At 36.0% G+C, this 26,860-nt stretch overlaps 1 protein-coding gene across 1 annotated transcript in view; it reads right to left on the bottom strand.

The window, feature by feature from the left end:
- Positions 1-26,860, bottom strand: part of HELZ (helicase with zinc finger) — a gene marked incomplete at its 5' end in the record, with an annotated part of 72,089 nt that overhangs the window by 35,061 nt on the left and 10,168 nt on the right. Inside the window, 8 exons of the mRNA XM_082008363.1 lie at positions 5,543-5,647; positions 6,181-6,360; positions 8,830-8,960; positions 14,238-14,571; positions 19,333-19,600; positions 22,832-23,129; positions 23,422-23,529; positions 24,617-24,815. Of these exons, the coding sequence (XP_081864489.1) occupies positions 5,543-5,647; positions 6,181-6,360; positions 8,830-8,960; positions 14,238-14,571; positions 19,333-19,600; positions 22,832-23,129; positions 23,422-23,529; positions 24,617-24,815 (1,623 nt within the window). The remainder of the gene's footprint in view (positions 1-5,542; positions 5,648-6,180; positions 6,361-8,829; positions 8,961-14,237; positions 14,572-19,332; positions 19,601-22,831; positions 23,130-23,421; positions 23,530-24,616; positions 24,816-26,860) is intronic.

Below are 26,860 nucleotides of genomic sequence, written 5' to 3'. Positions count from 1 at the left end.
AGGAAGTGAAGGTGAAATGATTTAAACTAATTTCAGCTCCAAATATGGGATTTAATGCTGTTTGGTTTATCTACTCATTATTTATTTCCTTCTGATTAATTTCTCCTGCACCTACATTACAAATCCCAAATCATTAATACAGTATTTGGAAAAGCATAATTACGCACCTAAGTGCAAAACATGATTGCACTGGCTGGACTTTGGATGTCACATGTCCACCCACTTCCATACAACACGAGAGAAACAATTACTAGCGTTCTAATAAATTTGGTTTGTGAAAATACAATGTCCATTTTGGACAGTAAGCACAAAATGAAATGTAAAGAGGTGCAAATCCACTCCAGCATTCAGTATGGCTTTTTAATTTGACAACACAACGAACCAAAAGTGACACTTCACGACCAAAGGTAAGTCCAGTTAAGACCTGGGTTCAGTGAGGAGCAAACACCACAGTCCTGAGTCATCATCAGAACAAGAGCCTTCTTACGGTACCCCAATATATTTACTTATCGGCCATCAAACTGGTAAGCTTTATTTGATAAACTGTTATTACATCAATGTAACAACACAAAGTCACAGCCAAATAGCTAGAACAAGGTAGCAGGAGCAAGATAACCCCTGCACTATCCCAGCCACGCAGTCAGCTTTCATATGATTCCGTTTCTCCATCTGAACTGCAGGTAATACTTACCTACCGTCTCACAGGAGTACTGTGAGGATTAGAGTTTATTGTGAGTTTATGTTTGTAAAGCACTTTGAGATTCTTGTATGAAAGGTGCTATTGAAATGCAAAATATTATGGTTATTAGACATTATTATACCATGCACTGTCTTTTATTACAAAAATTCAAGTCTGTGTGACTCACAGATTGGCTGACAGCATTTCAAACTGCATCGTTGCTTACCCATTAATTTCTTTTTTTGATGTGACATCAGAAAGGTATCCCAGAGCTATTATATACCACTGGCATAAAAACATCTGACAGATGTGACTACTTTGAATATGTCGTGATATAAGTCAGTCACACTGAACAAGGGATTTCTTTCTCAGGTGCAATTTGGGGTTATGAAATCTCCTCTAATTTCATTATTAGGTTGTTTTTTCCTAAGGCTAGAGGAACCCATTACAAAAATGGGTTTTACCATCTTAACACAAATCATAACATTTCACCCTGCAACACACTCTTAACTCCTAATTAATCAACCTTCTGATCTTAATACCTCCATAGGCAAAGTACCTGAATGCCAGCAGAGTCGGGCAGTTACTAAACAAAACATTCATTAGTACCTGCAACACATTCCATTAGTGTGGAGGTATAGGTACAAGGATAAGCAAGAACTGCAGCTACAAAACAAAAAACCAGCCATGGCTCATGTGAGAGTATATTTTCTCACATCATGTGCCTCACACCAAGACTTCAATTCTGGAGAAATTAAAACCTTGAACGCTAAGGTTTACCCAAACCACAGCAGTGAGGTTATCAGCAAATACATAGAGAATCACATTGAAATGGAAATCCCAGAAAATTATAGATTAGGGACTCGATCTTCTGCAAACAAAAGCACTGAATATATCCACTGTACTTACTAATGCTGGGTTAACATGCACAGAACCTGCATTTCACATGGAAATTCATACCACCTTTATTTCTAAATGTGGCATCTGGATATCGACAACAAGCGCTTTCATTTCTGTGGGCCACTACTCAATGAACCAAAGAATGGAACAAACTCTCAGCTAATCTATGTATGTTTACATCAACTCTCCCCCCATTAAGTCACAAAATAAATTTGCGCAAATATTTCTAGGAAATACTCAATTTGACCAACATTTAATAGTTTTCCATGTTACGCCTCCATTGATAAATTTCCATCAATGTATCACTTGTACAATAGACTCTTCGCAAAAGTAGTGAATTTATAACAGTAATTAAGATTCACAGTCATCTCCTTGTTCACGTTTCAGGCTGGGACTGCTCCTAAATCACTTAAAATACACTTCTGAAAGTTAGATAGTCTAGAGTCAGAACCTCTGAGGGAAGCTAAAGAGAGTTTCATTCGGACTCCTGTCCCACAAAAGCGACTTCTACTTCTCATGACTCCTTAAAACAGAGTGTGAATGGGGACTAAATTTAAGTTCTTCAAAACTTCTTTTCCCCATTCTGAACTGGAAAACACTAACTCCTCCCAGTTCTTGATAAAAAGGCCAGGATTCTCCCTTCAGGCTGTGCTCCAAAGAGCTCTTCTTGGATAAACTCCAATCCCAGCTCCTCAGATTTTATGCAGTTATTTCTCACTTGAAATCCCTCAAGCAAAAAGAACACAGAAGCTTAGAGGAAAAAGAATCTAGCAGTTTCATGCCTCAGTTATAAGACCGTAAAAAATTTAAAAAAAAAAAAAGTAGTCCCAAGAAGCCTAAAGAAAACTTTAAAAGCACATGATTTCCCTCTTCATTTCTTTTGATTCACCTCCAAAGACAGGCTCATTCTCATGACCAAGTATGTTCCTTGGGTGCAGAAAACGTGAAGAACCTGTCTTACAACCTGAAAGTTAACTTTTTAAATCAATCTTCCTTCAAAATATTTTTTAAAAGTGAACTGGAGAGGTTTCAGCTGAGATCTTTTAAACAGAATCAACTTATTTTCTGACACTGCTGAACTGATGGCCAGCAGTAAGATTTTTAGGAATAAATAAAAATATTACAAGTATAGATAAAAGCAGTATCAGCCTCTTCCCTTTTCCCCTACTATTACATACAAAACCAGAGTATGGATACAACTAAATTCGAAAAATATAAGTAAAATAATAGTAATAAACAGTAGATACCTCAACCACTGTACGCCCAGTAACATACAGAGAAACTGCTGCTCTCTGCTTCCTAGGTCTTGACTGGAGTTTTTAGGAGACGGTGACAATCTGCAGTATCTAGCTACAGTGCCTGCCTCGGCAGCCTACCTCCCGAAGACTCTGCCAGTTCGTGGAGAGAGACAAGCACAGCCACAGAGTAAAACGGTACACAAGTTAGGAGCCAGTTACTACCTCTTACGGCTCTGACTCGCAGTCTAAAGGTGCCTGCTTCTCCACACTTCAAGCCAGGTGTTTCAGCGCCTAACAGAGGCACGTCATCGAAGGCTCCTTCCTCCTAACTGTAGGTTAGGGTTGGGTTTTTTTCCTTTCAGAAACACCTCTGCATTAATAAGTATAACAAAATTATTTCAACATTCTTCAGTAAGAGTCAGGTTTTGGAGTGTGCCCCTAATACAGCTGAATCATCTAATCAAACCCAGGGGCATTTGGTTTTTTTCTGGGTATGAATTTGTTTACGGGCATCAGGCTCCACTGGTAATTTATTTACGTGCAGAACTTAGACTCAACATAAATTCTCAGTGTTGATTCTGGCTTTGCGTTTTCCAAAGGGCGAAGGAAGTTATTTTGTTAGGAAAAAATATGAATTTATAACATGATATTTAAACAAAAAAACCCAAACTCTAGGCTTCAAACTTTTATGTCGCATCATTGACAGGATAATTTAGTGTACAACTTACCCACAGAAATTTACAGAAATATTTACACAGTTCTCAGTACTCAGTCAGTGTTAAATAATTAAGCTTTCCTTTAAAAACAACATAAATATTATGGTACTCTCCATTAAGCTATGGAAACATTTTTAGCAAGGATACTATTTAGCCAACTCATCACTTGCAGAGTAAATAAGGAAAAAAAATCTAAAGCAAATTGTTCAGCCGTTTAGAAACACAGCAAACTCTGCAAGTAGCACACCCAGCTTTGATAGTTAACTGCTTCTACTCCACCTGATGTTTCCTTTAAAATATTGCAAGAGGCTCAGAGCACCGTTTAAACTAACAGTAATGATTTTAATTTGAAAATATATCTTGACAACAGTCTATAAGAAAGGTAACAGATCTATAATTAATTTTATGCTAGGAGTTCTAGCTTTCAATTCAGATAAATTGACCCTTTAACTCCTGCCAGATCTGGTCAACATGCAGTTAGCTTTCAAAGAACATACACTTCTCAATTATATGTAATAATTTTTATTTGAAAACATATCTACTTGTGGAACCATAAATATATATATATATCTCCATAATTCCAGAGATGCCTCTATTTTCTAAAACTTTATAGGGGTATCATGACTATTTGAACAATATCATACAATCTACAGCAGCCGTTTCTGAAGGCTTCATAGTAAATACTATTACAGTTATACTTAAATTCAAACGTACAGTGACTTTTAAATTATGTGCTGTATTTTTCTTGGCAAATATGTATATATATTTTAACCATAAGAAAAATACCACTTTTCTTTATGTATGTTTTTCATAAGTATTTCTGAGACTGGACTATATGCACATAAAAGAAGGTAGCAAAAGCGTGGCAACCACAGTACAACCATGTTTAACTTTAACTCTTTGCTCTGTTAAATCATATTTCAAAATTCCCAAAAGTGTCAGTTAGACACATTTTCTGCCACCACAAAATTAAGACACCATGATGTTTTTTCATCACAAAGTGCTTTACAAATCACCTTAAGACAATCTGTGTTAAAATACAACCAGATTAAAGGTAACTGTTCAAAAATAAGCAGCCTTCTTTTCCTTGGCCAGATCCTCAGTGTCTGTAAAACGTCACATTGCAACTAAAGCCAGCAAACCTAAGAGAACTTACACCTGTTGTAAATCTAGCCCTTTCACAGAACTTCATTGGCTTTACTGACATTCCATAAAATAAAAGTCCAGGATGGCTTTTAATAGCTAGCAAGTAAACATAGAGAGTCATTTTCTTAGTAATATAATAAGCACACACTGGCATTCAGAAAACAATGCCCATAATTTAAAACATATATACCAAGCTAGCTGTATACGTAATGTATTGCGATTACTGCACAAAATATTCCCAGGAGCAGGTTTCTGCCCATAAATAAATACTCCTTAACTATTTCTATGCAAGTTTACCCTCCTTGTTCTTAAAGCTTCCACCTCTTCATTTTTTTTTCCTACCTAATTTCTCCCAAAATACCCATCATAAGTACACTTAGTCACATACACAATGACTTCAAACTGACTTATCAGAAGAGGCCAAACTACTTTCACATGATTTTCTAAATATGTAGCTCCTACGATATAAAAATTTTTCTTCAAAAAGCCAGGTGAGTAGCCCCAGTTTCCAAATTATCATTGTAAGTGTGCATCAAAATTTTCTGGAATTAAAATACAATTAACGTTCATTTTATTTTATCATAATAGCTTTTAAGAGGAGCATATCAAAAGTTTGCTCATTATGAAAGACACATTTATCAATAGAATCATAAAAGCTTAAAAAAGGATGTCTTTATTTTTATTTAATAAATGACACAAAGGTATGCTGACAATGTTTCATGTTCCTTTTAGTCTGTATTTTTAAAAGCACTGCTGGTAACGCCAATATGCTTTTATGTTTTAAAAGTTCTTTAACCTTTTTTATAGACACCTTTTCTTAAGAATAGTATTTTATAGATACATAATAAGCCTTAAAAAAATACCTGAGAGGTCTTGCCTGGGGATTGCCTGCTTCTACATATGGATGTAAATAATCCTTTATGTAGAGATCAGCAGCACTATTAGAATGGGTGCAAATGAGAATCCTGCTGGAATAAATGGTGCAAATAAAAAAGCAATGAAGAAACAGAAAACAATTCAAAGCAGTAGAATACAAAAAAAAGGAAACAGTGGCCATCTTCCTGCACATTTGTCTTAATGAAACTAGTCACTAATCTACCATAGTTTGCATGATTCAGCCCTTTAACTCAAATCCTTCAGTTATGAAAAGATTTAAAGTTCAAACAGTTTTTCAATACTTATTTTGTGATTATTAATCTAGACTTGATCTTAAGTAAGGAACAGCTTTTATTATCTAGCATATTACACAACTTTCCATGTCGAGCAAATCACAAGTCATTCTACATACTGTCAATTTTAATTAGCTTTGTTCTAAATTGAAAATACAGGCTAAGACAATAAAATTACTGTGTCATTCAAAACAATGACAGATGGCTTGGGGTTTGTTTGGTTTTAAGCTGGATGGAAGTTTTGTATTTTTACCTTTCACTGGAACTTAAGTAAAAAAATTACATCTTCTCTGCTAATCAAGTATCACTCTATATTTAGTGCCCCATCTCACCTAGTATCCTGTTGTTGGAGTATGTGCTTGACTGCCTGAGCCAGAGTGAACGTTTTTCCTGTCCCATAGGGACCGATGATAAGAACAGGAGGCAGTTGTATTGAAAGTGGAGTAGTGATAGCCAGAACAGCCTCTTTCTGCTTAGCATTTAGTCGAGGGTCCAACTGCTCATCCCATTGTCTGTACAAAAGGAGGCAACAGAGGTTAAAAACAGAAGCCATGAAAACCTGCCGTCAGTCAGAAATGAAGCGAGGTAAGATTTCAAAAGCTTTGAAGAAATTAAAGAGCCTATAATGCTACTGTATTGATTGTGTCATTGAGGCACACTAAAAAAAATTAACAAATCTAGCAGAACAATCACATACTTTAATCACAAAACTTTGATTTGCAATAAATCAGTTGGTTTTTTTCAAAAGCAATCTAGCTACTTCTCAATTTGTATTATCTCACCTAGCAATAATTAGCCTGCATAGTACACATTTTAGAGAAAGTATATGCTGCACCATCACCTGATAAGAAAACCAAGTACACATACAATGATTTTCTACTATTACTATGCAAAATGTAACATTAATTATGTTTCTCCCCTGCACTATTTACATCGTCAACTTCAGAGTCAATAGTTACACAGCCCCAAAGCTTGGTAAAAATTATCTATGAAATTCCAAAACAATTAAAAAACCTAATGTCTACCAATTTACTACAAACTTCTCTTTAATTTTTTTCTTCTTTTTGAGATCATTAAGGCACATACCTCTAATGAGAAAGCTGTCTAAAGAAAGATTTTTACTGTAACCAGCTAGTGATACCAGCATTAAGAGAAAGATTCTTTCAGAAAATTCCAATGAGCTTAAGAGGTTAAGGATTTGTAGACACAGTTTTTAATATTCCCACTGACAGATATAAAAGTAGACATGCATAGTAAAAACACACCTGTCACTGCTGCACATATGGCCACACTTCAGTAATGTGATCTGCTTTGGTACAAGCACTATGTTTCTTACGGACTGGGAAAGTTTCTGTTCAGTAGCAATTAGCAACAGGGAGTAAAATCAAGACAGAATTGACTGAATTCCTAACTTTTAAGACAGCTATGAACAACAAGCTGGCAGGAGACTCTAGGAAATACTGGAAAGTAATAGGGATTTAAAACAAAAATAGAAAAACAGGGGGACAAACAGCTCTGAACCATTTCAGAAGTACTAAATCTCAAGGCAGGGCAAACCAAGACACCAAATGGAAAAAAACATGCTCGTTACACTGACTTAAACTGAACTAAAACCATTATATCTATTGATATCGATCTTTTACGTATGTAAAAAAATATAAAACAATTATACAAATAAATCGTATCAACTACACCTGATATGTAATTTCTGCAACTATAAATTTCCTGACATAAAGCAGAGAAGACAGAGTTCTATCTTACTTGACTTACCTTCCTTTTCTTGAAATCACTGCTTACTTCCAAATTATTCCTAAACACTGTTTCCTTCTAAGAATCACTCAAAACTTAAATAAGCCAGTGAACAGACTGGTATTGACCTCCATTAGCTTTGTAGTATAACTACACAAAACCATTCCCTTCTTTTTGCCTTTACGATCAAAGCTTTGATGCATGCAGCATCCTCACCCAGAACACTGCATCCATCCTTTTATCGTCTCTGTTCTTCCTACACCAAAGACAAACTAAAATTTTTCCAGTAATTTTTTGTCTTGCATTATTTCGCCATCTCAGATTTCTGGCTCGATCGCTTTCCTTTTAATCCTTGAGCTATCTCCTGATTGGCACTGCATCACAATGACACTCTTCATTCTCACCTTCAAGACACCACACGACTCCTCGCGTGCTGTACAGGCTATCAATTCCACATACCTCTCATTTCCCTGGTTTCTAAGTACGGAAACCTCAGGCCTCTCTTACCCTTCCCTATGCACTAAAAATACCGACCACATTCCCTGAGCAACATAGCCTCACAGTCCTCTTCTCCCAAAGTTTCCCCTTCAAGACAAACTATTTTCACTTAACCACTGCATCAGCCTTAAGTTTCCTTAAAAGTATTTATGTAACATAGGGGTTTATAGCTCAGAAAGGGAACTGTAAGACATGTATACAACCAATCTCAGGACTGCTTGCAAGTGCAATGCTGGTCCTTCCAAAACTCATTCCCACATTTTTCCTTGTCATCCCCCCCGGTGATACATCCAAATTTGGCTCATTACATCAAACTCAAAAAGTACTAACAGACCGAACCTTGCAAAGAGAAGCCTGCACTCTTGAGATCCTGTAGAACAAACTCCTTGTAACTGTTATTTACATTCCTAAAAAGTATCATGCGTATTTTCAGTGAACAGCAGAACAGTAAATAACAATACCAAATTTGCCTTTTACAGCTACAATACAACTGCAAAGCCTGTAAAACCACAGCTCAACCGCAGGGAAAACCAATCAACAGATTCTAGTCCTCAGAGGATCAGTTTTCTTGTTTTATTTAGAACTGTTCCGCTCCCTTCTCTGAACCATGCTCACCATTACTGAAGAGCAAGGCATGCTTCTTGTTCTAGGGCAGCTTTCAGCCATCTGTTATGAGAAATTCAGTACTGCATTACCATACAATCTTTGATATTACAGTGTTTGTATTCTTGTACCTGTTGGGACTCCAGGGTATGGTGGGAGTCATGCTGACATCTGGAAACAAAATACTGTTGTCCTTAATCCTGTCCAAGGCATAATGCATTTCACAGAGGGGTAAGCGATTTAACTGAAACTGAAGTTCAACCTGCAGTACAAAATGAATGAGTAAATGAATAGGTGAAGCAAAAATGATTAATTTAGAAAACACTCATTAGACTTTGCTGTATATGATACATTATCTTCCTCAGAAGAAAACAGCAAACGTCATTCAATGAAAAGATTTGCAATAGAATTAACTTGTTCCTTTTTTTTTTTGAAGCAAAGATAAATATAGCATTTGCTCTGATGTAATTTTGTTATTTGACTTTTAAGATTAGATTCCACTGTACTTTCAGAAAAAAAATTAAAAGCAAAAAATTCTTGGGAATTATTTTTGGAATACAAAAAATTCTCCCAGAAAATATTACTGTCCTGAAACATTGTTTTTAAAAATATAAGCTTCCATCCCTTATTCTAAGAACAACCTTGAAACTGACAGGCGAGAAATTTTTACAGATCAACAGGTGATATAAACCAGATGTGTGACCAGCATAGATAAACCCCAAGCTTTATTTGAGAATGTTTGACTAGAAATAAATAATGTAACTGGTCATTTATGTTCAATTATTAGAACTCTCCAAAAGTTAATTTCTAACAATGAGTTGCTTATCAATGCAATTTTTGTTTCTTAGTTATTTGTGTTTTAATGCTAGTAAATAAAAGATAATGCCAACAAAATTGTGGTACAAAGCCAGAAACAACACACGGAGCACGTTAACATCCCTGATTAAATTCAGAACTGAACAATGGATAGTGAAATTAGTTTATAAATACATAAACTAAAAGGAGCAAAGAGGAAAATACGTTCTAAATTTGAACACTGGATAAAAGCAGCTCCTGGGGAAACACTTCATAAAAACCGTTCACTCAGATTATAATTTACACATATTTAAATTTGCAATTATTAATTTCTCCAAAAACTAATTAATCTGATCAGAGCGTTGTGCCAAAGAACTAAATGTTAACAACTAACACAGAAGCCTTTATACAAAATTTGACACAGATTTGCACTAATATAAAACAGCATAAAAAACACCCAAAGCTGCTGAAGAACTTCAAGTGACTGACACACATTTTTAGGGTTTTTTTTTTCCAAAGCATTGCTATCTATCACTAAATATTTATGTAATTATTGTGCTACAACTCTAATGAGCATTTGTGTTTAAGAGTAAGTACTTTCCTGAGATGTACAGTGAACTGTGAGCATGCTGACAAACTGCCAGCCTAATTACTGCAACCTGGAAAAGCACTCCTCATTGACCTGGAAAGCATACCAATAATATTTAAAATTTCTATGGTCATCTTTACTGATAGCTTCCACAAGCACTTTACAGAAGCTGGTTCTGTGTTACTAATCAACAGATGAGAAAAATAGAAACAAAAGACAAGCTGAAGCTGGTACATCAACACCATCACACTGCTGCAGGGATGGGGCAAAGCTGCGGTCGAGCACCCCATGGCACCCCAGAGTAACGCCACAGAGGTGACGGCACCATTCTGAACGCACCCTTACGACCAAGGCAAAAATCTGGTCTCAGATCAATTCCTTTTTCTCCTCTACCACTCACTGATTCTCTATTAAATCAGTCGATTACAACTTAATCACACTTTAATCTCATGATAATTATTGCTACCAACTAGAAAGTTCAACCAAGACAAAGCATTACTAGAATATATTTCTTAATTATCTTTTCTGACAACTTATATAAAGACTTTAAAAAGTCCTTGTCAATTAAAATAAGTTTTCCTTATATACTACAAACAAAACCCAATCTGTTGTATTAAAGATCCCTGTGGTTATCAAAATAAGGCAGCAACCTTGAGAAAAAAAAAGAATTAGAAAAGCCGACAATGACTTCTCTACACACGACAGGCCTCATTCAAAGCCATATAAAACTTCTCTCATCTATCTCCTCCTATGGAGTAATAATTGAGCCTTCTAGATTTAACTACTTGTTGGACCTGACACTCCTGGATCTGCCCACAAAGTCACTTCCTACCATAGGGATCACATCTGTAATAACCCTCTTATGCACCAGTAATGTTTACTACTTGAAGATCATCTGCTTCAAAAGGGTTTGCAAAACACAGCTCTTAGCATTTTCTTTTTTCTAATATGTTTAAATATTACGCTGTTCATACTGTTATATAGCATGTAAAATCAACGCTAGCTCTGCTGTAAACAATGTTTACTCATATCAGCGCAGAACGTAGCCATTAACTTTCAGTCTCTAGCAGATACGGAGACATTAAATATTCATCTTGACTATCGCACTTTACAGCAAGATGTATAACCATAACTCTGAAGAAAAGGGCAGTAACAAATCTGTACAACATTAAGCATGGAGTTCTCACTAAAGTGACTGTAACTGCTAGGAAAACTTTTTTAAAATAGAACACATGAACGTTTAAGAACTTTTTTTCCCCACTGCTCCACCATGTAGTTTATGCCTATCCACCACCTTAGTAAATACCCTGGTCTTCAAAAGCTAAACCTAGTGCCGTTTAGCACTTGTCAAGAATGACAGCACCAACTCAGCCTGCCCAAGGGGGACCTTGCGCTGCCCTCCAAAGCTCTGGCCTACCCATCTCTGCCTCTGCCCAGCACTGATTTGTCCACCCAACAGCATCCCGAAGATGTTTGGAAAAGACTTCCACCCAAATGGCAATGGTCCCAACCTCACAGTTTGATACATACAGGAAAAATATCTTTCCTCAGACAAGGCTAACAAAAGACCACCCAATATAACAATGATAACTTAAATGCAGAAAAATTGTGATGCTCATCTGAGCGATGCTTGCACTCCCAGGATGGGCTATTAAAATCAGGCGCATCGCATCAAATACCTCTTATTATCTACCTGCATTCACCCCTTTAACAGCTTTTGATTTGTTTTGGGTTTAATCCATTTTGCATTGAATCAAACAGTTACATTTGCTGTTGCAGAATACTGAATGAGGCCATCTGTGAGAGAGGCATGTTACCTGCTTTAATATATATTCCACAATAAGAAAACAGTGGGAAAGGAAGTTAATCCATTGCCAGTTTCACAGAAGAGGACAGAGAACACAGTAACTACTCCAAAAATAAAACAGTCGCATGTTACTTTGGTCACCAAAAAGAGCAGCAGCCAAGGGGGTTTAAAGCACCAGCTCACTCCATCCCACCTTCACGAATGGTGCATCTGATAAAAGCAGAAACGTGTGCTCATTATAGTTAAGCCAGGACGACAGGCAAACAAGTGATCAGGAAGATTCTGAGATTAATTATTAAAAGAGGAAAGAAAGCAAACCACCTAACTCACTCAAAACCTACAGAAATTAAAGGGAATTTGCCAATGTTTAAGAATCACGTAGGGAATATTAACTCCACCGAAGATAACAGCAAAATTTATCTTTAATAAAAACGCTATACATCCAAATTATAATATCCTCAGTTCTAACCCAAGGATCTCCTTCCAAATTTTCAGTCAATACTTAATCAGAAAAGATTTTCTCAAAATTAGGATTCATTAAAATATAGGTAACACCTTAAGGATTTGACCACCAGTTCACTGATACATGTATGAAGTACTAGATGATTTTACAAGTAACTTTAGGACCCAATTTTTAATGCAGAATAGATTTGCTGCCTCAAGCAAAGTTTTATAAGACACTCAAAATAAGCCAGTTATTGAAGCCCCAGCTCATTTTGCATTCCAGTAGAGTTTCTGATAGAATCAATTAATAAGTTTAATTATTGTTTTAAGAAAACAAACACAAAACCAAAAGCCCACAACAACGCAAGTCTTCCCAGTCCAATTATCCCTGTTAAATTAAGACATTAGGATTCTTGCATGCTTCCTCCAAAACAAAATGAATAGGAGGAGATAATCCTTTAGTGAAAATGCATTCATTTCAAGCACTTCCAATAACCTTAACTTGAGGTTACTTCTGTTTGGTAACAAAATCAATCATAAAATCTACAGCAGACACACACTGGGCATGGTTGAGGATTTTAACTTCACTAGAGCTTTGTCTTCTTTTACAAGCGTTTACATCTAATGCACCTAATGCACTATCTCGTTTGCAAACTACACAATTTTTTCTAAAAAAAAAAAAAAAAGGTATCCTCACCCATTTAATCTTAACTGCAAAGTAAAGAAAAGCCTGATCTTAGTGCCAACACAATTTTCTCTAGCAGAAGTGTGACAACTCCTCATTTTGTGACTGAACGCCTCCAAGACGGATAAGTATCTGTCTTGAATATAAGTGTCAGGGAAGCGAGAGCCATGGAGCCAAGTATTATCATTATGAAACACAGCTTACATGTAAAAGTACTTATTCACCTTCCTCATGCCTCCATCTACCCACCCTCACCATATTCATCAAGGAAATTCTGTAAGTTGAAGAATTTTCCACTGAGGGACAACATTCCTTTTGTTCTGATACGGGTGCAGAAAGCAGCACAAGGCCCATTCATAACTTCAACAGACCTTATTAAAAATTAATCTCACCTCAGGCCTAGAACAAATAGTGGAATCCACAATGACACAAACAAAAAGACGGAAGTTACCAAAGACTGAGTTCTAGCTGGCTATGCCGAAAGCAGCAGAGATTTTTTATTTTTTGGAGAAAAAAAAAAGAAACAACAAGAATAGAAAACTCCTTCCTTTGACTTCATTAAGGAAAGGTTCCTGGAAGTTTCTGGTGACAATAGCTATGATGGACAGAACAATGGAAGCCACATCACAGAGACTAAGCTGGAGAAAAGACCGGGCAGCAGGAGTAAGCAATAAGTGGGTTTAGAATGAGAGGGGAGAGAGTGGGTAGGTCTGGTGGAAGAAAGCCCATAAACTACCCACAAACACCTACCTGCAGGAAACTAAAAATAAGACAAAGCTTTCCTTTACAAGTCCATAGAGGGCTCTGTATTTGAACGAGAGATGTAAAAACCCTGTCCAAGACAGTTTACAAATCACACTCTCAAAACCATGAGATACACAAAAAAAAAATCTGCAAGCAATGCCTAACCATCCCAGAAGAATTTTGCCACAAATTAAATTCATTCAAGTGTATTTGTACTCTGTAACAGTTCTAAAATATTAATTTCTTTTCCAAGTAAGACTCATATATGCATATACCACACACATGCACGTATCTATGTGTATATTTATGTATAAAGATTTCACCTATCTGAAATTCTCATCCATAATCTGCTTTCTATGTATGATGATGAATAACAAAATTACTTTCCACTTTTTCAAGCAATTATTTTGGGCAGACCCAAAACAGACACAACACAAACAGTTCCCATACCAAAACCACTCCCACTCAGACTTACCTGCATTTCACAATCTGCCCGAAGGTTAAGTTCTTCGCAGCATTCCCTGGATACCCTCAAGAAGATATAATCCTTTGTTTTCTCCTCAATAGCTGCTTCATAAACCTTCTCTTTGGTTCCTTGGGTCTGTGCTGACTTCTCTTTAGTGACAGGCAATAAATAAACAGCATTGACTTTGGTCATCACCAGCCGTCCAGCCAAAGTGTCTTCCGAAAGCGTTTCAGTGAGCTTAAAGCGGCCAAAAAGTTGTCCATTTTGGGCATACTTTGCACCTCCAGAAACACCAGTGAGCATGAAGCTTGCTACAATCTGCAATTGCACTTTTATGTTGAACCTAAGTAAGAAAGCACCAAGTCAGTGCAGAAAAATGCTCTCAGATTCAGAAATTTCATGCATTCAGGCTGAAGCCTTACATTCTGAATGTATAACTTTTAAACATAAATAACTGTAGCCAAACTGGCCCTTCCTAAGCATGTAGCTGTTGAATGTTTACACATTTTCCTTTTGATTATAGCCTATAAAACATATTTAAAAGAATCAACATCTATGAAGCTTTTAAAAAATGAACCCTCACGAGAGATAATCAAATACTAGATTTTCTGAGACCAAAAGAAGTTTAGAGTGAATTCACTGCATGTCTCAAAGCAGTAAAAACTTCTATTTAAAGAGTTTGTAAGCTTATATGAGGTATTCAAGGAGAGATGTGCAGGCAAAGAACAGAGTAAGATTCCTCTTTATTTCATGTATCTCTTCCAGGCTGCACACCAAAGACGGTAATCTACATCTTAAAAGGTAAATGTTATTATACCTATAATCCAGAGGGATTGATTAAAATGCCTCCAAAAAAATCAGAATGTAGGCATTAAAATGAGATAATTTTATTTGAAATGAAGGAATGAAGGAATGGCGTAACAGGCTCAGCCACATAAGCCATCTACCCACAGAATTTCGATTAGCAGCAAGTTCCTCCAGTAATCAGAGACGTAACAAATTCACTCTTCGTAGTTGCCATTTTCTAGAAGTCACATGCATAACACATTAAGGTGACTTATTAGCACACTTTATTGACCTCTCACCAATACATACTAATCCCCTCGTAGAGTGTTTGGTTTTTTTTTTTTAAACAGATTGCTTCCCCCTAATTTTAAAAAGAAAAGGGGAAAAAGGTCTGTCATACTAACAATACTCAGTTCTCTTCTCATCAGCAGCTTTTTCCTGAATTTGAAACAAATTTGAAACAAATTACAGGAAAAAAATTAAAAACCAAAAGGTGTTGACAAATGAAATAAAATCTCTTGGAAGAAAACTTATTTTCTTATAATACTTGTCATACTGTTTTTATTTGATCTGTTCTTCTTATAATTTAAGAATTATATTACTAATATCATTTATTATTACTAATAAACTGGTAATTTTAATCATTTAAGCCCTGTAGTATCAATAATCATAAGCCCATAACAATAAAATCCAATATTTTAGCTCATTTGGTAATTAAACATCTACCAAACCAATCAAATATATATTTTTCATATCTGGCAAATCATGAGTCTTGCACAAAAATTGCAAGTTTGCCCCCTTGTGTTAATAGTTGCTTCTTTACATAACATGGGCATTGAGTCAGATCCAGATTTCAGACTCCCCCACTCTCAAAAAGGAGATGTCTTCTTACTGAGCACTGATTTGTTCGGTTCATCAGTAACCACAAAGGTTACTGCACAAGCTACAGTTAAAGCAATGACTCAAAAGCATGTACTTCAGGGAACACACTAGAATTAAGTGTAATCCTTCCACTTTCCACATGTGCTTAAAAAAAAGTCCAAAACAAAACAAAAAACAAGCTTTCTTCCATACAGGTGCTGCACTATTCCAAAGCAGTTGTCACCAATTTAGCAGCATCTAAATAGCTTATATCACATTCAGATGATTGTTAAAACACTACATAAAATATTTAACAGAGTAACCAAGAGCTTGTCATTATTACTAAAATACAATCACATGCTATCGTGAATTTATTTTGTTAAAACTCTCCTAAAGTTCAGACTCTATGCTACTGAATACGCATCAGCTCATTCTCAAATTCAGATTTGTAAAAATGTGCTAGAAGACAGTATCACTGCCATTCTGAGACAAGGCACAATTTAGTGTCTTTATAAATTACTGAAGTGAACCTGCTGTGCTAAAGCAAATATGAAGTTTAAGAGAGTATCAAGCAATTTCTACTGAGTAAACTGACACCTTCTGGCAAACCATTAAACTACAAAATCCTCTAAGAATTAGATTTTAAAAAAATCAAAAGTTGCTGCTTTCGTCCATTGCTCACCCTTGCTTTGCAGGTTTATACAATAAAAAGGTTTCAGTCAGGCTTATACAAATCGAACAAACAAAAACTCACATTTCCTCCTAAGCACTGCAAAATCCCAGCCTAACTGCAGTGTTAATGAAACTAGCTACAGTGAAGCCTGTTGTTCACATTTAAAATCACAGAAATGACAGAAAAACTTCATAAATCATTAATTCATCCAGTACCGATGCTAACAATAAATTTCCAAAAGGCAAATAAATCCATTCTGAACAAAGCCCCATATAACAATTTCTTAAAAATACGTTGAGCATATTCCCTCTCACATTTATACATGCAGAGTTCAGACAAGGGTGTGCAGTATGACACATACCTATCTACTGATAAATGCAAGACATAGTAATGACAAAAGCAAATTTATTTTCCATCAAAGCCAGTACTTTAAGTTTTCACAGCCTCAAAGATAAATCTGCTCTGTAATTCTGGTAATAGTGTACTGCATGGAAGGAGCTGTATGTCACCTCACGCATTCTAGGAGAAACACAGTAAGTTCTAGCCGCTCTAACGGTTATATGCAGTTTTTCTTTTGAATGTGCAAGAGAGAAAGGAAGAGTTTTAAAACCATCAACAGATTGTACGTAGGGCAAAACCTTCCAAAACCAAACTAGTATCTAGATCAGAACATTGTCTTGCTTTTACTGTCAGCGTATGTTAGCATTTAGAAACTAGACAGCAGTGGCTCCTTTATTCTAACCTTTATTACTGTATTTTGTAATGTACTCATGCAGGGTAATTTTTATAAATGCCTCTTGAAATACTAGAATAAACATGATTTAAAAGTAAAGCTCCCTGTGACTATTCAGAATGAACTCCCTTACAATTCAGTTCAAGACTTTTTAAAGCCACTGCAACCTTCATCCAGTACTTTTCAGTAGTTCCACTCAGGTGATCCCACGTGAAGTCTGAAAGTATTTTCCTAGAAAGTGAGAAATCATCAACATTCTTAAAACCCAGCAATTCGCTCCAATCTGAACTGTAGAGACTTCTGTTATTCCAGTCTTGTCGTAAGAGACCACGTTGACAATCCTACTATTACCATACACAAACCCAGAAGGGAGTAGCAGCTCATCAACATTTTCACTCATGGCACCACTTCAGAGGTATTACAACCCACTTGCATTTGCATTTCTGGGCCCATTTCTAGGTCTGCAACCCTGACACCTCACTAGAGAATACCAAATGTGTGTGATCTTCGCTGCAGAGGATCAGGGAAGTGTGCTAGTTTGAGCCTTGTTACAATAAAACAGGTCAGCTTCAAAATCAAAAGAATATTTCTCTCATCAACACTATCAAAACAGAAGATTTCAAGAACATTATTAAAACTTACTTTTATTAATCTACTAAATAGAAAAAGAGAGCAATAACTTATCACTGCACCAACTTGTCCAAAAAGGAACACAGAGGATACACATACTAGTCTTTCATTTCTACATTTCTGCTGCTCTCTGGTTTCCTATGAGGCATGACAGTGTAATTCTCAACATGAAAATTCACACAGTAAAAATACTGTTTACATTTCTATCATATTTCATAATGTTTACTCTAAACCCACTTTTGTTTTAAAAAGCCTTAGAAAAGGCAACCTGATTATAAGTAAGTAGGATGGAAAATATTTCTGTATGCTGAAAACAGTGGTCAAACATAATTCCTCTGTATATTTGATTCCAGCTCAAGAGCAGAAGCTATGAAAAATATGAAGAACAAACATTCAAATGCACTGCCCTTCATATGAGATACAAAAAAGAAATTGAATTCTTTTTTCTGAATGGAATTCTTATTTTTCTGCTTTAAAAGCATTAGAAATATAACTACTCATAATATTTTCTTCCTAAATTCTAGAGGGGCGATTCAGCTGAACCTCTGCAGATCCAGGAGGCATCCACCTTACGACATTTCTGATTTGGAACTTGAGTAATTGCTGGAACTAAATTTGCTGCCAAATTAGGCTAAAGGGAAGTTATACCTTTTTGACTTTCCATTTTAAGTAGTGCAACACTTTAAAACTCTTTCATACCACATCAGTGCAGGCAAAATTTTTAACCGCAAATTTCAAACAACAGAAGAAAAGGCCCCATGCAAGTCTATACATGGGAAGCTCACATTTTTTTCCTAACTCTGTATTTGTTCACGCAGCTAATCCAGTTGGGTAATATGTACAGAATACCTCAAGGTATCACAGAACAAAACAAACAAAAAATATATGCAATATGCCTTTGATTCACAAGCTGGTTTTCAGCCTATTTAGAGAAGAAAGATAATAGTCAGCTGCCACATCAACATAAGATCACAGTTCGATCTTGAAATTTATACTCCCGCAATACCTTTTTTACAAAGATTTCATATATTACTTTGCTATAACCTACTTTCACCAAGGAACAAAAATGTGATTCCTATTAGCAATAATTTTTGTATAGAGCGCCAAAAAACTGTAAACAAAAATAATTATTATCTAGACATTAACAAAACATTGTCAATAGCTGTTTAGCGCCTCCAACCATAAGCACAGACTGACACATACAGTCTGTTTTAAATGGGTTATCAGTAAATTACATTTCAGTGCTAGTGACCTTTATCAAAAGTTACTATTTCCAGACTCACAGCCAACTTCATTTCCAAGAAACAGGATGACTTCGTATCTTAAATAATCATGTAGGTTTAATGAAAAAAGTTGCCATCCTCATTTTAATAGGACAGCAAGAAATACCCAAGAAGTATTTTTATGAAGGTATCACTTACTTGCTAACTTCCTTGTACTGTGCTATTTCCTCTATGTAAAGGAGGTCATGAAGCCGTGACTGATAGTTGGTCTTGGTCAATGATTTGTCCAGGACAGATTGTGTAAATAGCTGGTCAGCAGATAGAGGGATTTGGTATCTGGTAAGAAGGCTCTTCTCCAATTCAGTAGTTTCATTAGGCTCAAATTCTACAATAGTCTTAGAAGTAGAATCCCAACGCTTAGCTGTGGTTAGTAGCTGTTGCCGTGCATGCATCAGGTATTCAAGATCTGGATATAGACACATAATAAGGAAAGGAAGTAAGTTCAAACTCCATATGTGTTTGGTTTTTATTTAAAAAAAAGAAAAGCACACACTACAAAACTAATCCCATTAGAGATAATAAACTAAATGTAGGTAAGAGTCTCCTCTGCCTACAACTGCTTTAGTAAGTTCACTGCTACTATTACTTTTCAAGTGTACACAGACCACAAGTAGGCTCTCAAACAATATCAGAAAATAAAATATTCTGCAGATAGCAAATACAATGAATACAGACAAACAAACAAAGCACTTTCATTTTAATAATTGCAAGCAACTTTGAAGGACTTGTCATCGCAATATGCTTTCAAAGCCTAACTGCTACATCATCTCATTTCAAAAATATAAAGTAGTGAAGAACTTTACAATATAAACTATAGAATTTAGAAGGTAATAAAAACAAGTTGATAAACTAGCTGGTAAGAAATCATTAAACTTGCAACATTGTGAAAGCCTTTAACAAAAAAATTCTACAGTACCATAAGAAGTGTATTCTGCAGACAGTTGCATTACATAGCTACAGTTAGAACTTTGGAAGTTTACCTTAACATTATATAAAGAAAACGTTAGAAAACATTAGAAAATTAAAAAGAAATTAATTTTTCAGTATACCCTAATCTCAGGGACCTCAAAGCACTTTGTCTACAGTCACCCAAAATATATCCATTAACACCACAAAAACACTGCGACAACAGTGCATCAGTTAACAGAATTGCAGTTAAATTGCAGAGCTGAACATATTTGGCATTTATAGTGACGCTATGATATCTTAATGTATTATTAGTAAAATTTAGGCTAGGTATCCAGGATATCACACCACGCTGAAAAATGTGTAAAAAAGGCATTTTCAAATTCAAATTAAATACTTATCATTTTGAATGTCTTTATTCTAAATAGAAGGAAAACCGCTTTTTAGCAAAAGGAATCTCAGTTCAGCTTGACTATGACTACAGGAACATAGCTCACCTTACTCACTAATCACATAAGCGTGTGTTCACTAAGAAAAAAAAATTAAATATCTACCTCAAGCCTGAACCATATTAGTAGCTACAATTGTATAGCAAGAAAAAGTCCATGTTTGTGCCGTTTCTGTGTTTGAAATCATCTCACCATAAAAGAAGCTTTCTCTGGTACTAACCATACTTCAGATCACAAAAGCTCAGTAATTACGTTGGGATTGAGTCCTCCTTTACTAGCAAGATGGCCACTTAACTCCCAGCACTAGAGAGGCTTCCACTGGAAGCCTGACATAAACAGTTCCTGGCACAGATCGTGATACGATGACCCTTTCTTAAAGAGCATTTTCTCCATTCTCAGTGCACAGGAAACGTCCCTTTAGTTCTCTTTTTCCACAGCAAATAAAGGCTTCAAAATGCATAATGGAAGCTCCTCCACTAAAATATTTTAATCTTGACCTTTCTTTCCTGACTAGATATCTAGACAGGGTCCTGAATTACATGCAAATGTAGAGACCTCAGGCAGCTTTCTGTTTGAAAAGCACTTCCGTGAGATCCCAATCCATACATAGCAAAAGAAAAAGAAACAATGGAATCGGACACGCGTCCAAGATAGTTATCACTTTCACTTGCCTGCTTACACACTTCTTAGACTACCTTAGCAAAAAGCCCAGGATTTTGTACTTCCATTTATCTGTAAAGCACCCAGCACGCTTTTCATTTGAAATAAATATTAGTAACAACCTGCTTGAAGACTTCAGTATCCCTCTGCACACAGACAAGCAACGTGTGAAAAGGAAATATCAGGAATTAATACTAGAGAGTGCTACGTCAACCTCATCCATCACTTCCACGGGGACTTCCATCTGCTGTTCCTTGCATCACTCTTAGTAATTAGTTTAAGCCAACAAGGACCAAAACCATAGACTGGTTTGACAGTACCTCTGACTTTGCAAATAAGTTACAGCTTGGTTTTCTTGATCCTAAACAGGTTTACAATAAAAGGACAATAAATTCAATGTCTTAGGAAGCCTGTCAGCTGCAGTTACCCACATTGTTACATGAAGATCATGTAATAGTTCCTGAAAAGTCCACAGCCTTGCTTCTAAGCAAAGTTTCTCATTCGCAGTGCAACATTCTCTGCTTCAAGACATTACTGCTTGTACCATCTTCCGGCTCTTGGCTACAAGAAACTGGGTCATCAGGAAAGATCAGTTCATGATCTTTGGTATTTGCTATTTACAGTTGGTTTTTGTTAATGTTGCAAATGTTAACCTGTTATATGAAAATAAAGGCTAAGAATAGAAAACTGCTGTTTTCTTAATTTCACCTTTTTTCCTTCTTTTTTCTTTTTCTTCTTCTTCCTGCTTACATCCCAGTGCTACAATTCCATTTCTTCGCTGTTTGTATCTCTCAAATTTTCATAAAAAATGACCATACACTATCCCACTCCCTTGCTTGCTACCAGGTGACACAGTGACCTATATTTAGCTCTCTCAATCTTTTACCATAAATCAAAGTGCTTCTTTCTTTTTTGCACCTCTCTGAACACCTCTCAATTTGTTTACATATTTCTGCTAATGGATTTATTTCAGGTTTGAACTGAGAGGCACAGATCAATTTCATAAACAGAATACAACCCTTACAGTAACATGTAGTTGTGGGGTTTTTTACTGGAAGACATACAAAAATAGTTACACTTTCTCTACATTTCCAAAATTCATGTCAGCAGCAATTCATTGAGTTACAAGCCTATACTTTGCCTCTTGCCTTTGACAACCCTAGTCAGATATTACGAGGGGGGAGATGACACAAAAAAACAAACCTTCTCAGATAGTCTACTTTAATTAATGAATGAAATACCAGGTGTATTCTTGTACAGAAACACTTCACCTCTCTACTGACCTTCTTCATCAATACATGAACAATTATAAAAACATAAACATACTTCAACTTTCTGTGCTGCCTTCAGACACATACCAAACTAGAAATTCCCAGCATTTTGACAAGATTTAGGAGCTATATCCTGACACACAGTAATAATCATACTCCAATTACCTGCCTTTTTTAGACCCTCTGAAGTTTTTGTCCACTATTTATATTCATATATATGATGAACATGTCACAGAGTAGAAGACATTCACTGGCTGTTAACATAGTTGCTGTTCTGCCCAGAAATGTGAAAAGGAAAAAGATGGCATGGAAGACTTCCACTATTCAAAAAAATAATTTTTAATACATTACCTTCAGTTGAAGCAGCATCAATCATTACTCGTTGCATGAGGACTGGTTCTAATCCAAAATCAAACACAACAGTTTGGCGAAAAGTTCCAAAGATTTCTGTGTTAAAGGCTATACTGACTTTGTATATATAATGATCTATTCCGTTCTGGACCATCTTTCCTCCTATCCATTCCTGACAGTTTTCTGGAACTTCTTGTGATACCTGGGTAGTGCTGTCTCCAGCAGATATTGCAACGATACTAAAATGTGGACGATGGGCATCATAAAGCAATGCCACTCGATACAGCATTCTTGCAGGCTATAAAAAAATGCAAAGGTTGAAATGACAGTATGTTGGACAACAGAAATTATTTCAGTAATATCTTCATTTGCAATCAGATAATGAGAGCTTATAAGAACTCTGAACTTCCAAGAGCAGGTACAAGCCTTGTCTGCTTTCCAGAAATCTGGGCAGTCAATACGTAATTACCAGAGGAAGGTGAAGTTTCTGTATTTTAAAAGGAATTATGCAATTGAAATCTTAATCGCAAAAGACTACGGGCTGCATTCTAGTTATGATTGACTCACTTTCGAAAGATAAGTAGTCCTACCTTACAAGTGAGAGCAAATGTCCATGTCTGATGAGACTTTTTGGTGGTGACAGTTACCGATAGCTCAGGATTATGTTCTACTCTCACTCCTTCTACACTTTCACTAAGCTAGATTAAAAGAGAAAAAAGACAACATTAAACCTCCACATACAGTATCAAAATAAAAACCTTCAGGAAAAGGTAGTATTTTTTAACAGAAAGTAGAAAGTTTCCTAGACTATGCAGGATTGATGTAAGTCCTGCATAGGAATTAATGAAAATATCTGCTAATTCAGAGAGACAAGCAAGCCAAATTTACCAGATCATACTGTGTAAGTAAAGAATTGTCCTTTTAAGGACAATTAACCACAGGACTTGATTTTCAAAAAACAACTTAATTGTAAATGTTTAAAGTAGAACATGATTTCACTTGGAAAGAAGGATCTGATACAATGAGGCCCAAACACTGCATTTCCAGAAGACCCCAGATCTCACTGACATCAATGAGACTACTAGAGCCACAAGGAAACTAGAATCAGGCTTTCTACTCATGAATGCATGTTGCATAAAGTCCACTCTTCCCAGATTTTAATCAACAATAGATGGACCGAAAACTCCTTAGGGTCAGTGGTAAGTAGAGCTGGTCGAATGCCGCAAAAACGTTCTTTGGAATTCCAAACAGCTGCTAAGTTTGATCGTATCCACACCCCGCACTCTTCAGTATTCAAACTTTTTTGAACATTTGGGGGATTGGCTGTTCTTCATACAAGTGCCTGCAGCTGCAGACAAAGAGAAGGAGCCATGCACAAACAAGAGTATTCTCCCCTAAGTTGTGAAAGCTTCACCATTTATTGTTCTCCAGTTCAAAAAGTTTTGCCATCTAGTCAAGGAATAGGAACAATACCATGAGACTTGGCTGATCCATCCTGCAATGGGAATAGTAAATATGCAAAATTAACAAGCTGTGATTAACCCACAAGCTGTAATTCACAAACTCTACTGAATTCCTGAAAAAAAAAGAGTACATTTGCAGAAATCAGCCTAAGTCTCTGGTACCTTTGCAAGAAGACAGAGGTCAGGATGGAAAGGGGAGCAAATTGGTTGGACAATTTCTTGGTAAGGAATAATTCAACCAGCTCTGATAGTAAGGGCCAAAAACAGGCTCATCTGTTAGTTTTAAATATGAGCACATAGGGAAGTAGTATATTTTCCTTACCACTTTCTCAGGAGATAACGAATTCATCCATTTCTCAATCAAGGTTTCCATATAACTGCCCGAACATTGTTTGTTTTCCTTCTGCTGTTTTAATCTGATCAAGCGGGAAGCATATCGTTTTTGCCATTCTGTTAGCTCTTCCTGGGAATGTGCTGAAGTACACTGTGCACCGTACCTGCAGATCCCTTGCTCTAAAAATCTACATAAAATAGGAAAAACGATTATGCCTTGAACTTTTCGGTCTCCAATTAAAAGAAGAAATTTACCAAAATTTTACTTTTGAAGCCAGAAGGACATTCTTTACATCTCTCTCACAGAACTAAAGGCAGTTTAGTCCATGTGAACTAATTTGGAAATATATACTTGCATGTAGCCTTTTGTAAGAGGCAGCAGCCTTTCTTACTGCAAAGTCCAGAAAAGTATATCAAATTTCCTTGAAACATAGGGGGACAGGAATCTTCTTTAAAAATTTCCATCTTCAAAGAAGAAAGAATCAAGTGTTTGTACAGCAGTTAACACAATGAGATCATGGACCATACCTGAAATGACTAGGCACTGTGTTAATATGAATAAAACACTGTTAATCGGGGTCAAAGGGAAGAGATAGCATAATTTCTTCCAATAGTTAGGTTATTAGCTGATAAATACTCCTTCAGCAGTTTTTCCTGGAGCAACAGTGACATCACATGGTCCTTTCTACTAAATACACCTACAGAGAAATCATCTCTCAAGGAAAAGGTTTAATCCTCTTCTTTGGAAAGGATGTATCAGTCTAAAAGGCTCTGTTTTTGCAGAGGTTAAGGATTTGTTAAAGTAGTACATTTTTCATTTAATGGCACATGCTGATGCATCACAATTAATGCGGTTCCAAACACCTGTATGCAGTTTAAGCATTCTAGTTCTCAGAATTTATTGCAAGTCTGGGCAAATGCCTGGATAACTTGGGAACTGTTTTTATAACTAAACTTTGTATTACAATTATAAAACACAAGGAAGTAGCTGCACCTTCATCATTCTTCAAAACTGAAGCACTTGGAAAATAGATGACAAATGAAGAATAAAATGGGGGGGGTGTAAGTTCTGAAGGTACTAAGAAAGCATTCGATGTACAGAATAACATCAGGCCAAGAGGCTAGTTGGTTTATTTGTTTTGCATAAGGAGACCATAAAGAGTTAATGTAAGCATCATATTTATTATAAATAAAGCCAGGCAGGCTGTTCTCTATCAGGATATTAAGTTTATAGAAACTCTGTAAACATAATTATATTTGAATTTCATGTGGCTATGTATATGTATATACTTATATTAAGAATCTCTTCCTACAGTGATGAGTTACTGTAAAGAAGAAAGGATGCACCAAGACTAAATACAACAAGTCAGGACCCCACATCACTGATGAAGACAGCAGAAGGGGATCAGTGACTGAATGACCTTTTCGTAGTAAATGTATTATGTAGCATAATATGAATTAGAATGTGAAATTTGAGCTATGTGATAAACACGAGTAATACCTCACTATAACACAAAAGTCTTGCAGGAAAAGTACCTTGCCCCACTTGTATCAGTGGTTATAATTTGATTTAGCATACACTTTTCCTTTAAGAAAAGTTTAAGTATTTAAAGGTTTGAGTGCCCAATTTGTAAATAAAATAAGCATATATATCACAACATTACTTAAAGGCGTTCTCAGCCTATGTTCCTCATTATATTTTAAATTAAAATATTTCTCAAGTTCTCATAGTTCATATTTTTAAGACACTTTCTCATTTTAGTTTCATATTTAATACCTCCTGCAATTCCATAGCTTCATTATCCAGAACAAATATGCTGTACTCCTACTGCTTTATGGCACACATGGGAAAAACAAACCACAGCTTCAAGAATTCATATTCAATACCTGTAACTGCCTCCTCATAACGAACTAAAATTTTTAGTCTGTGGTCAGAATGATATTGTTCATATGGATTTACTGAGTAAAGCACATCCTCCTCACTGTAAGGGTTAACAGTATGCATAAAGCTAATTACAGCTTTAGTGGAAAAATGTTTCAGAGCAATGGTTGGAAACATGGTACAGATGTTAGTCAACAGAAAATCATCACGAGCTAAAAATTCTAAATATCTGCATCTTAAAAATTGCTGAATATGCACCAGATATGATAAAAGTCAACAAGAGTTGCCAAGATTTAGCATCTCTAGAAAAATCACACCAAAAGTAGCATAAACTCAGCGATTCAGTCACGT

Source organism: Phaethon aethereus, assembly GCF_964289735.1.
Source record: "Phaethon aethereus genome assembly, chromosome: 18".
Lineage (NCBI taxonomy): Eukaryota > Metazoa > Chordata > Aves > Phaethontiformes > Phaethontidae > Phaethon > Phaethon aethereus.
Note: the sequence above shows the minus strand (reverse complement) of the source record. Positions and strands in the feature narration are given on the sequence as shown.